The sequence below is a fragment of the Eurosta solidaginis genome, chromosome 4, assembly GCF_040869045.1.
Source record: "Eurosta solidaginis isolate ZX-2024a chromosome 4, ASM4086904v1, whole genome shotgun sequence".
In the NCBI taxonomy this organism is placed as follows: Eukaryota; Metazoa; Arthropoda; class Insecta; order Diptera; family Tephritidae; genus Eurosta; species Eurosta solidaginis.
In genome coordinates this window covers 175,553,384-175,568,499 of record NC_090322.1, presented here as the reverse complement: position 1 = coordinate 175,568,499, position 15,116 = coordinate 175,553,384, and the positions used below count along the sequence as shown (strand labels likewise).

The 15,116-nt window shown below is 36.0% G+C and overlaps 2 protein-coding genes across 2 annotated transcripts; one reads left to right on the top strand and one right to left on the bottom strand.

Annotated features, from left to right (window-relative positions):
- Nucleotides 1–2,564: 2,564 nt before the first annotated feature.
- Nucleotides 2,565–3,899, top strand: RfC38 (replication factor C subunit RfC38). Its single transcript, XM_067783889.1, is given in 3 exon segments — nucleotides 2,565–2,723; nucleotides 2,779–3,747; nucleotides 3,749–3,899. Coding segments are annotated over 3 exon segments (1,119 nt in total). The 5' UTR covers nucleotides 2,565–2,663; the 3' UTR covers nucleotides 3,839–3,899.
- Nucleotides 3,780–13,190, bottom strand: Nup160 (nuclear pore complex protein Nup160). Its single transcript, XM_067783888.1, has 15 exons — nucleotides 12,947–13,190; nucleotides 12,780–12,885; nucleotides 10,615–11,181; nucleotides 10,366–10,550; nucleotides 9,877–10,289; nucleotides 9,145–9,820; nucleotides 8,090–8,192; nucleotides 7,835–8,020; nucleotides 7,539–7,766; nucleotides 7,327–7,445; nucleotides 6,589–7,224; nucleotides 4,691–5,236; nucleotides 4,457–4,620; nucleotides 4,072–4,305; nucleotides 3,780–4,014 (listed from the first exon to the last, which is right to left on the bottom strand). Exons 1-15 carry the CDS (start codon nucleotides 13,029–13,031, stop codon nucleotides 3,886–3,888), a joined length of 4,377 nt encoding a protein of 1,458 aa, XP_067639989.1. The 5' UTR covers nucleotides 13,032–13,190; the 3' UTR covers nucleotides 3,780–3,885.
- Between the last annotated feature and the right edge of the window lie 1,926 nt (nucleotides 13,191–15,116).

Sequence of the window (15,116 nt, the reverse complement as noted above, 5' to 3'; positions counted from 1 at the left end):
TAATTTTTATTTTACAGTTTCTTAACTCCGTTATGTCATGCAAATTAATTTTTGTATGTATTTATATTGAATTTATATCACAATATTATTAATATCGGCGCATTTTGTTTATTTGTATCATTAGTACTTTATTTATTTCATTTTTATTATTGAAATGGTTCATCTATGTTTAAATTGAATATACATGACTGTACATTTTATGTAAAAAGTCCCCCAGTAATTTTCATAATACCGTTTTGTAGCTCCGTTATATCATACGACTATGATAAAAGATTTTAGGTAAATTAAAATTTTAATATTACACATTATTAAAATTTATATTTTTATAAGCGAAAGTTTATTTAGTTAGATAACCGTAATTTTTATGTTTCACACTGCTTGTTTTTTAAAGAAAACAGATTTTACTACATTTAAACGAAAATGTATAACACGAACATTTAACACAATTGATGTTGCTGCTTCAGCAATACTTTTGCGATTCGCTGTCAAATTTTTGCGCTTATCTATTATTTTGTGTTTCCGATTAGAGATTACACCATAGAGGTGGATTTTTTCTTTGGAAAAAATTCGCTTCTCTAAAACTTGTTCATAACTACCGATTATCGAGGGGAATAATTTATATGGGAAATCTATATATTTTGCGATTAGGAGTCAAGTACGAAAATGAACATAATATCGTTATATGTAAACTAGGTTTTAGATCCGGTCTTTCATTGCGAGTTTAAACTTCGGCCGCTTAAGCTGAGATGCGCAGCAAAATTTGATGTTATCGAACAAAGTGGCAAAGTTTAACTCTAGTCAACTGTAACTGTAGCTTAGGTCCGCACTGAAAAACCCAGCATTCAAATTTTTCTAAATACATTTTGTCGCTGTTTTCGAATTTATAAATACGAGCAGGACCCGTGCGCATCTTGCGCAACCAATATAAAAGTCTCATCAAATATCAACAAAAATCAGCTGTTCTATCAATCAATTAAAACTTACAGCGTGCGCTGCCATCTAGCGTATGGTAGCAACTGTGCAGTGCAAATATTCATAATAGTGCCATAGTACAAATAGATTTCTTTGTGTGCTTACAATCGTTTATTTTAAACTAATTATTTTAATAAAATATAGCTAAACAAAAGCTCTACGACCAAAATTGCCCAAAGCTCGCCAATAGCCCAAATCTCCATCTTTACCACCAGACGGATTGTGTCCGAACCCTCTATGCCTCAAACGCACCTTTGCTTAGAGCTATGACCGACTTTAATCGCATCCCTGATTCTTCAGCTATTGATTTTGCTCTTTATAAGTTTACTTTTAAAACTATACTTACTGATGTGTTTTCAAACAGATAAATGTATTGGCCAATCTCGTTATAGCATGTAAGTTTTATTATGTCTATACTCAACTTATGTACTATACTATTAAATAATTATCTAATTTTCACCCCTATTATGAATTTTCATACGATAGACGATAAACGCTTCCTAGCGTATCGTAAAAAATCAGCTTTCATATTGCGATTTCCACACGCCCGATAGATGTACTATTGTGAATAACAGCAGAGTTTTGTTTACAAATTTTTGTGAATCTATACGAAACAGATAGCAAAACAAAACGTAAATACTAACAATTCATTTGTCTTGTACGTAAAAGTGGCAAAAGTTTTTAAAAGCTATTATAATAAAATGTTTTATGCAACCTCTGTTACCTTTTATATAAACTCAAATGAACAAATTGACGGAACTTGCATAGATTCCACCGAAAGAAGAAAATTGAGAGATCATTCCAATCTTCTTGAAATGAACTCTACACTGTAAGTACTCGAATACTAAAAGTAAAAAAAGTTTAATAAACAAAATTGATGTCAGAGTATGTCTTAACAGAAATAGAAGGCAGTTTGCGCGCCCGTAAAAATAGGCCATCCATCCCAAATATTTTGAAGGTTTGTGCCACTTTAAGGCTTCTTGCCCAGGGTGTTGCAACAGAGTGTTGGGAATGAGGCTGTAGTTGGATTATTTTGGATTATGTAATAATTGTATATTTACTTTTATTTAAATAGTTCCCAACGTATCGTGGAAAAATTTATCAGCGATAGCTAGCGTAGAAAATTGAACAGCGTATGCGATAGTTAGCGTATGGCAATACCACGATAAACGATAAACGCTAACGATCGAGTTTCACACGCTAGAATTTATTTCATAATACGGTAGAACAGATTGCAAGCGTTTATCGTGTATCGTACGAGTTCATAATAGGGGTGTTTTTTAATTCAACATTTTTATCTAGTCTGTAAGGGCTTTAAATGCCATAGACTGAAATAAAGAAATAAAGATTGGGATTCCAAATAAGAGCGAAAAAGAGACCCGTACATAAAAACAGCAATTAGAAATAATATATATGATACATATATTGTCCGTTGCTCCCTCTTTACGAGCAAAAAAAATGCCGCTTTAAGTACAGTAGAAAGTCAAGAACAAGCAATCAACTAATCGTATGCCTTCACCTCAAATTAGAGATCGAACTCCGTGTCATTGAAATAATCGATTAGTCCGATAAGAAAAAAATCATTCCTATTAAATGCAAAAGGCTTAAAACCCGGGAAATCTGAACATCTGTTAACAACAATATACCTCGGTTTTGTGCTTATTGCTGTTAATATAAAGCCGGTTTGTAAAATGGCTCTTTGGGTTGATAAGCATAGGCCTCGGGAACTATCCAAACTGGATTACCACAAAGTAAGAGAATACATGCCAAACATAAAATTATAAAAACATTTACATATTACCCTAGGAACAGGCTGAAAATTTGCGCAACTTATGCCAGCAAGGGGATTTTCCTCATTTAATGTTTTATGGACCATCCGGTGCTGGTAAAAAGACTCGCATTATGTGTTTACTACGCGAACTCTATGGTGCAGGTGTGGAGAGGCTACGCAATGAAACGATGACTTTTACCACACCGTCAAATCGCAAAATAGAAGTAATGACAATCGGTAGTAATTATCATATGGAAGTAAATCCTTCCGATGCAGGCATTTATGATCGCGTTGTTGTTATTGATCTTATTAAACAAGTGGCTCAAACCCATCAAATCGACGCAACAGGCCAACGTGAATTTAAAATGATTGTACTTTCCGAAGTTGATGAGCTTACAAAAGATGCTCAACATGCATTACGTCGTACAATGGAAAAGTATGTAGCTACGTGTCGCATTATATTATCAGTCAATTCAACGTCACGTGTTATACCGGCTATACGTTCACGTTGTTTAGGCATACGAGTAGCAGCACCCAACGCTGAGGAAATTACCACAATTCTACAACTGACTTGTAAGCGTGAAGGATTAACGTTACCAGGAGAATTAGCAGCACGCATTGTAGAGAAAAGTGAACGCAATTTACGGCGTGCCATATTAATGTTGGAGGCATGTAAGGTGCAACAGTATCCATTCACTGGTCAACAAGAAATTGTTGAGCTAGATTGGCAAATGTTTCTACGCGAAACAGCTAATCAAATTCTAACGGAACAAACTCCAGCAAAATTGGAAAAAATACGTGATCGATTGTATGAGTTGTTAGCCCAAGGTGTGCCACCTGATATGATATTTCGGGGATTGGTCGAACAGCTTGTCAGGAATTGCGATATGTCTCTTAAGGCCAAAACCTTGGAGAATGCCACATTGTATGAGCATCGCATGCAAAATGGTGCAAAGCACATTTTCCATTTGGAAGCTTTCGTTGCACAATTTATGAATATTTATAAAAAAATTCATATCAGAATCAATGATGATGGATGATTTTTATTTTAATAATCTAAAGTTATTATTTTTTAGTTTTATTACAAAAAGGTAGTTTAACTTACAAAAGCTAATATATAATTTACATAAATTAGTAATTACTTAAGCCAAGGATAGTTGTTGTCTTTGACTTGATTGTTCTTTTTGGAATGCCATTTGAATTTTGTCACCCGCTGTGCGTTGCGCTGTTTCAATATAAGTTTGTATAATATCTTCTAACTCGGCAAGCATCTGAGAATTGAAAATCAGACATGTATGTTTTCTATGTGTATTAATTTATTTAAATACCTGCTTATATTCAATATCTGCATCGGCATTTAATCTTAGACCATACAACAAAAGGTCCAAGGTATTTACTGGCATGCACATATCCTGATTTGTGACGGCAATGGCATGTTTAAAACTGAAATATTCACTTCCAGCACCCAACATAGCGCTAATCATTTCCCGTGCCAATTCGGCGGCTTCAAGTAAGCGGCTATGTTTGACAAACAAGTGCAAAAGCTCCATGCAGTTTGCTTTCTGCAAAGAAACATTTTAAATTATCCGATTAGCAATGGAAATATTTTGAACGTCTTTTTGAATTGGTCACATCACGTATGTCTTAACTTTTCCTAGTTTATCTTTGCCATAAAATAAAGATTTGCATGCAGAGGCATACGAGCCCACATACCTTATAATCATTATAAAGCCACTGCGGCACAAAAGCATTGAGAACAAGCATCTTATTCACCACAGATTTACGAATGCGTGTTGAGTTTTCCAATTCATTGTCATAAATGAGTTTCTGCAGCAGAGACCAAGCCATATCAGCAGCTTTATTTCGATGCGGTAAATCTTAGATGTTTTACAAAAAAAAATTATGTTTTATATTTATTATCAGGTTAGAAATAAGAAATCCAATTACCAGCCAAATCGTTTTCCTGTAACCATGCCCACGCCTCATTAGGACCCTCCTCTGTAATGCGCACACAAGCACCAGTTAAACTATCAAATATTGGCAGTGATGATATCTCGCAACCATTAGCCAACTTCAATGCAGCTGTATATAACCCACAGCCCGATAAAATTAAAGCCAATTCTTGTGGTCCAGCATTTATAAAGGTTTGCACATCTTTTCGATGATCAGCTAAACGTATTAGCGCTTCAGTTTGCAACAGCTCTCGTTTGATATCTTTTATTTCTAAAACAACAACTTGTTCACGCAAAACATCAATATCTGGTCCACAATTTAATGTAGACGAATCATTGACAGCATGCGTTGATGTTGGCGTTGGTTGAGGTGGTGCATCATCTAAACCAATAACAGGTTTAGCAATCCAACGATAACGACGATCAATAAGGTGTAATGAATTGATACAAACCAAAAGAGATGCACAACGCTTTTCCATAGAAACAACGGTATCGCTTTCAAGCTGGAAACGCATCGCTTGTTCATACATAACAGCAGAAGCTGCAAGAAAAAAATTAAAAATAACTGTTTTCAACTTTCCACTACACCTTTTCCAGTTTAAGTTCAAAAATTTACAATTCAAGTTCAGAAAATTGCAATCCAAGTTCAGAAAATTACACTTCAAGTTCAGAATTTCCAATTTAAATTCAGTAATTTACAATTCAAGTTCAGAAATTTGCAATTTAAATTCAGAAAACTACAATTCAAGTTCAGAAAATTACAACTCAAGTTCAGAATTTTCATTTCAAGTTCAGAAAATTACATTTCAAGTCCAGAAAATTACAGACCGAATTCAGAAATTTATAAGTAGGGTCTTTATTTTCAAAAGTTATTTTAATTAATTAATTTTATACTTATATGTTACTTGCGGAAGTGTTGAAGCTTCGTTGACCATGTTGCCAAAATGGTGGGTTCGGTACCCCAAGTGTGGCTAGTGTACAACAAGTTTTCTTCAAGGTGTGTACATTCCGAACCTTGAAATCAAATGGAGGTTAATTCTTTCATACAAGTGCATGATGACGCTACGGCCAAGAAAGTACCTCAGTCGAAACAGCAGTTTGGAAGCAGTAGAAGGGAGAGACCTCCACAGAGTTGCGAAGGTGGAGGAAGACTTGACCTCTTATGGTGCACACAATCGCCGTCAGTTACCGCGAAACAGTGAAAGCTGGCATGATTTGTTACGAAACTGCCAAAATCGCGATTAAGTGCCAATTCATGATGAATGATGATGATGGCGGATAAGTTGAGATATTTTGACATATGGCGCCAAGATCTATGCAGACAGTACCTATACGTTACTTCCGGGAGTGTGGACGCTCCGTTGACTGTTTAAGTGGTCATATCTTCGTCATCACTGCTGTCATACTCAGTGCAGATCAATGGTTGTCACGCTAAGAATATAGCTGCATGGCACTGCAATTGCTCCTTATGAGCGAGAGTTTTTTTCTTCGCTATCTCGCAAAATTGATTTAAACGAGTTAAGATGTCCAAAGCTTCCTTAACACATAGATACCATCTTACATACATTTATTTCCATCGGATGAAAAAAAAATACCCCACAAATTTTCTTGAACTTGAATTGTAATTTTCTGAACTTGAATTGCACTTTTCTGAATTTAAATTGCAATTTTCTGAAATTGAATTGGAAATTTCTGAATTTAAATTGGAATTTCTGAACTTGAATGGAAAATTCTTAACATGAATTGTAAATTTCTGAATTTAAATTGGATATTCTGAACTTGAATTGTAATTTTCTGAACTTAAACTGGAAAAGGTGTAGAACTGAAATCGGTAAGACCTTTAAATCAAAAAGCCTTATATTTAAAATTAGTTTATAAAAATTTTATGCATACCTTTTCTCATATTACCATTATTCACATGAAAGGCATATAAAAAATCATATACTTCATTTTGATCGATCACTAAAGAGCGTGCACGTGATTCTACAATATTTTCGAATTCGTCATGCAATCCAACATAGGGAAAATGCATTAACAAATCAAGTCTTTTGCGGTTGAATAATGTTATAACCAGTTGACGTAGACAATCTTTGCGTCGCGATAATTCTGCATTATAGATTAGCGAGTGGTAAGCCTCTTCGTAATGTTCCAACTGTAGATGATTATTAAAAACAATTGATTGAAACATAGGCAATTGAGGATCAGATTTTTCAAGCAATCCAATTGCTACTTGCGCCATTGAAATAATATGATCCAATGCATTATGTTGTTCAAATAATTGTATGACTTTTAGGTAATATTGCGTTATGACTTGATTATTTATATTATTATCTAAGGCATCACCACCACCACCACCTTTTGCACCAAGCATGGATAAATGTTCCGTGCGTTTGGCTAGTGGTGTACCCTTCAGAATTTTATCGGTTAGAAATTGTTCACGTAAAACACCTTTCGCTGATTGCAGAAAGAGCTCATATGCTTTATATGATTCACCACAATCCAGTAAAGATACCGCCAGTACGAATTGCCCTAAAAAAGACGAAATCATAAATAAATAAGAGATTTGGGTAGTCTGCTGGCCTAACTTGTTCGATGAAAAGTCCATATAATTCCCATGACAAGTTTACTTACTTGAACAAATATTCCATTCACACCAATTGCTTAGCAAACGCACATAGTCCTGAATGATGATATGTTGACAAATACCAAATAACCATTCGCCAAATATAAAATTAAACGATACGGGCCAACTAAATGAATTAATAATTATAAAAGAAATGCACATAAGTTTTCACGATGCTATGAATGTTAGTTAGTATATAAGGTAAATGTAGATAACTTACATCAATTGGCTGACAATTGTGGTGAGTGGAAGTAGCGTATTCGACCATGTAGAACTATTTTCACCCGACTTAAAATTATCAGCGTAAAGTGACACAGCAGTGTACAAGCCCTTTGCATTGAGAAAGACACGTACCAAAGGCGATACATGATATTTACCACCGTTAGAGTAAATACGACCTGAACCGTTAGTTAATTGTAAAAGGTTTAAACGTTGTATGGAACTTTCTCTTTAAAAAAAAAAAATATTAACAAATTTAATCAATTATTGTGAAATTGAATTAATTCTTTAACTTACAAAGATGCAGCAGCGCTTAGGTTAACAGGCGTGCCAGCTATCCAACCCATTACAAAGTACGATTGTAGGAAAATTGTTGTGTCCGGCATAAAATGTGAACGTATGGTTTCCAACATATCCACATTCAGTGAATAAGTATCAATTAATATTTGTTGTAGTATTAGCAAATTGCGACAAATTGAATACCTATAGAAAACAAAATATTCTGTTAGCTATCAATAACCTTGAACAGCCTACATACAATTTTACTCTTACTTTATAGCGGTTATTTGACGCACTGTCTCCGACAGCACAGACAAGCCCAAATGGCTACCAAAAAGTACACCAACGGAAGACAAGAATTGAGTTGTCGCTCGACCTTCATTCGTAAAAAAGAGAGACAAGATGAATTATAACACTACTGGTTAGGCTCGGCTATATTAATAATTTTTCAGTGCAGTTACATGCAAGCGAATACTTAACATATATTTCAACAAAAATTTATTTGACATTGATAAGCTACAAAAAATGCTGTTGTTGTTGTTGTATTAACGATAAAGACTACCCGAAGATTTTGGGGAGTGTTATCGATGTGATGGCTCTTTGCTGGTATAGATCCGGTAACAAAGCACCATTAAGGTAGTCCAGAACTCGCAGAGGTGGAACCCACTCTCCCTAGGGGAACGCGCGTCACTCTAGCTCAACTTCAATCTGGGTACTGTAACAGATTAAACTCATACCTATCCAGAATCAACCCCGACATACAAAATGTATGTCCTGCTTGCAATGTGCCCCACATGACACCACCATCTCTTCAATTGTATTGTGGAACCAACGCCTCTAACACCCCTCTCATTATGGTCCTCCCCTGTTGAAACAGCAAGTTTCATTGGACTCCCGTTAGAGGACATTGATGACAATTTGTGATTGGTCGCATTGGTCGATTATTATGACCACATTAAACCTCCTAAGCCATCCTGCCACCCACCCCTAGTTCCATGAGGAACTCGGGGTCGCCAGAGCCTTGCCTGCTAAAAATGTGTATGATACGTTCATATTTGTAACAGGTGAGGTTGACAATTGGGTTGCGAAATCTTTGAAGCTATTAAGCTTTGTAATGCGCTTGGATCCTCACAAAAAAGCTTTTGTTTTATGACGATTTCTTGGATATTATTGCGCTAATATTTTGTCAAAAAATAAATGAAATGAAATTTCCTCTCATACTCAAAAACTACCATAACATATATTACTAGATAAGAGACATAAAATTGTAAAAATTGCCTGTCCCCAATATTTTTTTGTGTTTTATAAAATTGCCAGAAAATAGTTACCTAAATTGGTTTGCATTCCAGCTGGATTACCATTATCCATGCGCAAACTATCAAGCAGAAGCGTCATTGCCATACGCATATCATTGATTGCCTGTAGTTTTTGTCTAATCCATACAAGAAAGGTGCTCGGCAATAACTCACGATCCGGATCGCCCGCTAATATGTCATCAGCTAATTTAGCAATGAAGACATTGGGCATTTCCAGTCTATAAAGACGTTTATCAATGTCTAGCTTTAGTTCATCTGGCAGCCAACGTTCAAACTGTGCCACAATAGAAACCAAAATAACAAGATCTTCGCCGACTCTTTCATTTCCTGCAAAATATGTTGAAACTACAGTGTTTATATCGACCTCCTCACCAACAAGCATGATATGCTCCAAAGTTTCACATGGACGTAGTAAAGAAAATGTGTTTTTCTTAACCAAACATAAACCATCAATTGGCTCAAGTATAAATAGGCCACTTGGCTGACATGACTTCAAATGGTATTGCTCACAACATGAATAGAAACGTTCCCATTGCCGTGTGGCGATTTCCAAATAATCGTCATCAGTAACATCAAACTCTTTGACTTCATTCTGAATTTCATCTTCAACTGCTTGGCAGACTTGGTCTTTCAATAAAGGCAGTGTGCAGTGTTTCGATTCTAAACGCAAATTTGTGCGATGAAACATCTAATATGGAAGAAATATAATATAATTATTTTTTTGTTTTAATAATAGCTACTTACAAATAATGCTTTTGCAATAACTTCACGCCCAAATTTGCCACGTTGAAAAATGTAATTGCAATATGCTTCTCGTGGATCCATGCTATGCTCATTGCTAATACAATATCGATCGGGTGGTGCTTCCAATGCAACTGTTGTCCAACTAATGCCTAAACCACGCATTAATGGGTAATTGGATATACTAAATTCTCCTTCGGCATTTGTCCATAATGCCCAAATTCTACTTTCAGCAACAGCAAAATCTGCTAAATCTAATAGTGGCGCAGGTATATTCTTACGATAAATTAAATTCAATCCAGGCGAATTTCCCGCGTCTGTGTGTATGTCTATGCATACAAATTCAGATTTGGTAGCGTGCGACAAGAATGCGCAAACAGATTGATCATTTATTTTGCGCAGGGCACTAAGTTGAGCTGTACAAAAAAAAACAAAATATATATTATTTTAAAGTGTGTATAGGAAAATTTCAAAAACCGTTTTTCAACTCACGTCCTTGGGTTCGAGCCCTACTACTATCGCGTACGCATTCAATTGCTGAGACACATTGAAAACTTGTCGTTGACCATACGCGTAATTGATCATCACGATATAAAGCCAATAAATATATTTGACCATTGATATAACTAAATACTAGCGAATTCGCATGATTAGCATCAGAAAAGTCACTTTTGCCACTGTCGAATAATAAATAGCCAAAATTAAATTAAGAGTTATTGTTCTTCGGTTTAAATTACTTACGTAAATGCGTTCTTCAGATTTGAAAATAAACGGGGCATGATATTATTCTCCTTCAATGGTTGAGATGTTGCATGACCAGTTTCACAATTCATTATGTATAAAACTAATTCAGATTGACAGGCTAAAGCGAAATAAGCTTCGCCACCACTAGGCGATAGAAAGCTAATTGCAGCGTGTGGTACAGCGCACGTAGCAGCATTTTGTGTATCAATAACATAAAAACTGCTTGGATCGCGTACAAATGAGTTATTGGCATCGTGAAAAATAGAAAATGTTTGAGACTCATTAAAATCTATAGAAATTCCTCCACTTGTTGCTTGCACATTGCTTGCTCCATTCTGCAAGTTCGTATTATTTGCCCCACTATCGGCCAATGTATCTGGATGCGGAAAGTGTATGTGATGTAGACTACAAACTGTTGTTACCAAAATTGTTACATATCGATCTTGTTCAGTTATGGAAACATTTAGTACGGGAGTGTCTGAAAATTTGTAACGTACATTATTTTTGTACAATGTAAAGTCTAGACACACTTCCGATAGCTCCAGGATATCTTGATAGGTTCGCCTAAAATAAATAATAATTAAGTACAATTCCACACGGTCTCTTACCAGAAAGAAACAGGAATGCTTTGATAAACGAAGTTTTTCATTGTCAATTTAGCTAGCCAAAGATTAAATTTGTCACTATGTCGAGGTGTGAATGAAACCGACGTTTTTTTTCGAAAACAGTAAGCTTTAAACGTGTGACTTCACATCACTAAAATTTGTCATACCCATGTTTTTGACAAGGGGGCTAGTATTTGGTTGATATGGATATGCAAATACACTTCCAAGAAAATAATATACTTTTTAAGTTAAACAAGACCGTGCACCACCTAATTTTTATCAAAACTTATCGAGGGGGTATCAAAAGATGCGTTTTGACCTCCGTAATACAAAAGCGCTAACAAAAAAAAATTGAATTCTAAATTAGAGATCTTTGCACAGAACACCATTTTCTGTTTAGTGGGCTTCGGTGGCGTTTTGAAATAATAATCATTAGGTCCAACATAATTTTGGGATGAAATTGTTTCCGCGCAGAACTAATGTTGTTGTAGCGATACGGACACCACCCGAAGACCTTGGGGAGTGTTATCGATGTTGCAGATCAGGTACGTTCCGGTACCAAGTCCGGCCATCTCGGGAACGATTTGTGATGACCACGTGCGACCTTCCAGGCTATACCGCCCTCCCACCCCCTAGATCCGGGAGGAGTTCGGCTTCGCCGGAGGCTCGGCTGTTAATGAAACAGGATTCGCCACGGATAGGTGAGGTTGACAATTGGGTTTGTAGAAGCTATATATTGCTCTGGCAAGCTGAAAGGGTTGCGCTACACAACCCCTTGAATCTATTTGGTATTTTAGTCGCCTCTTACGACAGGCATACCTACCGCGGGTATATTCTAACCCCCTAACCGTACGCAAACTGATGGCAATTCTATACGACAGTATGACACACTTTAATACATGCCCAAATATATCGGGCCGAGTGTCAAAAGATGCGTTTCAATCCGAGGATCGCGAATCCGATGGGGTGGGATTAAAAGTAAATCCGTGCAAAATCCCATTGTACACCAAATTTTTTTATGTTTACAACATTACAGCAACCACATGCAAAGTTTTAAATTCTTTTGAAAATAACTCTTCACAATCGCAAAACTTTTAAGTTTTCAGATTCGCGATTCTGGGCCCGAAACGCGTCTTTTGACACCCGTCCCAATATTTTTCGACGAGTATTAAGAGTGTCATACTGTCGTATGTCGAACTAATTTATGCATATGTTTGTGTTCAAAAAATCACGCAAAACACAACAACCACATACAAATTTTCCCATAATTTTTCTACCTTTAAGCAAGAAACCCGCCGGAGGGTTAGGGGGCTTAGAAAATACCCTCGGCAGGTATGCCTGTCATAAGAGGCGACTATGCCTAATTGATTCAAGAGGATGACAGCGCAATACATAGCCTCTCCAACCCAATTGTATTCCATTACACTCCCCAGGGCCTTTGGGGGGTGTCAGATTCAGAAAAGAGAGGTCAAAACTCATCCTTTGATAATTGTTGATCAAAATTATGTAGAGCAGCGTATTGTCAACTGTTGCGTTCTTTCTTTGCTTTTTGTTTACCAATATATGAAGCGATTCCTATTATGATTTAGTTGTACATTTTTAAAACAATATCCTCCAGCCTTTTCCACCACTTTAATGTCTTGTAGTGTGCTTTGTGTAGCGCCTATTGAATGAATAATGCAATATAGAACGTTTTTTCTTAATTTTACATTAGCGCCCATTACCCGTGTTCAATTGTATCTCGGTCCACTCTTCCTGACAAGTTGTGTCCGTCAAAACTTCACGATAGAATAAACTCGTGCCATCCATTATTCAAAGTTGTGCTATTAAATTATTTCCGGTTAAAATTTGTTGAAAATAGTTTTAATTGATGGATACATAAAAATGCCGCTGGTTATTTATGCGGTAAGATAAACATAACATAACCAAAAAATGTATTGCGATAATGTAGTGTACGAACACGTTATGATGGCATGGCGCAATGATACAAGGTGGCAGCATGGGACAGCTGATTAAAAACTTTTTATTTGATTTGATATATCAACTTCCGGCGCAGTACGATTTTGACATTTGTCCATTGAATTTACAAAAACAAAGTACATGCAATTTTTATTTATGTTTGTAGGTATGTCACCATGCTGCCACCTTGTATCATTCTGCTATGATGGATGGGAAGCTGGAATTTCGATATGTCTTAATTGGATCTTGCTCCAAATGGCGTAACAAAGTAAATTTTGACAGCGGAAGCAACATTTTTACATTTGCCGTCTTTCAGTGAGTTTTACAGTTTCGGCTCACTCTCAATTCTCACGGGAATGCTCTGGATCATTGAGAGACTAGAGAAGCAGATGTCGTGAAATTTTCGCACACGTGAAATGTGATAGGCAGATTTCGCCGCTGTTTTTCATTTAACTCATACTGCGAAAGGCTAAGCAGCGACATCTATTTTTGAAAAAGTAGGTATATTAAAGGCCGCGTTGCCAACCTAAAAAGAAGTAATTAACTAATTATCTGGCTCCTGGGGAGCCAATACAAAGCAGATGTCATGAAATTTTCGCACACGTGAAATGTGATATGCAGATGTCGCCGCTGTTTTTCATTTAACTCATACGGTGAAAGGCTAAGCAGCGAACTCTTTTTTTGAAAAATTAGGTTTACTAAAGGCAGCGTTACCAAACTAAAAAGAAGTAATTAACAAATTATCTGGCTCACAAATTGAACCAGACTTCTATCTGGATTTATCTGGCTCAAATCGTTGTTGCATATACATGCAAAATTATTTATCTGGCTCAGGATTTTGCCACCGGATGACAGCTATTTTACATGGTAGCCATCATCCGGTGGCAAAATCCTGAGGCAGATAAATAATTTTCCATGTAAATGCAACAACAATGATTTGAGCTAGATATATCCAGATAGAAGTCTGGTTCAATTTGTGAGCCAGATAATTTGTTAATTACTTCTTTTTAGTTTGGTAACGCTGCCTTTAGTAAACCTAATTTTTCAAAAAAAGAGTTCGCTGCTTAGCCTTTCACCGTATGAGTTAAATGAAAAACAGCGGCGACATCTGCATATCACATTTCACGTGTGCGAAAATTTCATGACATCTGCTTTGTATTGGCTCCCTTGGGAGATCACCCGTGGAACGTACTACCCTACAAGAATACTGACTATCATGTGACTATCATCTGATTGTCAGCAATGTCAACCTAACGATCAGCGCCTCATACAAACTTTCTATCACAAACTTAAGGGGACTTGCGCAAATGTGATGTAAACAACTGTGTACGTGTGAGTTTTTGTCTCCTTCTTATACACCAACATGGCCTACTGATTAAGTATATAGCCGTACTGCTCACTCTCATTCCTTTTCCTGGATCAGTGCTGACACTATAACTATCAAAAAGTGTCATAAATGATAGTTTACTGTAGATATCAGGTTTGACTGTTATACTATCATAAATGACCATTGTTATATTCCTCCAAAAATGAAACAATGCTTTTTGCTTTTTATTTACTTTATTTCATAACGTTTTTAATTTTGTACGTGATAAAAGCATACGCGTTTCTTATTTGTTTAAAATAAATAGTTTTATAAGAATTCGACTTCAGAATGTTCAATTTAAATTCAGAAAATAACAAAACAATAGAATAGCGCTTTCCTTATGCGGAAACACATTTAAAAATGAATCACCACTACTATTATTTTTCGCGTATAAATTTTTTGAGTGGGTCCCACACATTCCGACAACTTTTGATATTTTTTAATATTGTTTTCAATTTTTTTTTCTTTTAGCATGGAGCTTTGAAATGCTCTCTTTTTCATTTTTTAAACTTATTTTTTATATGGTTTTCGTCGGTTGAAAATAGCGGAATTTAAAAAATAACAAAACA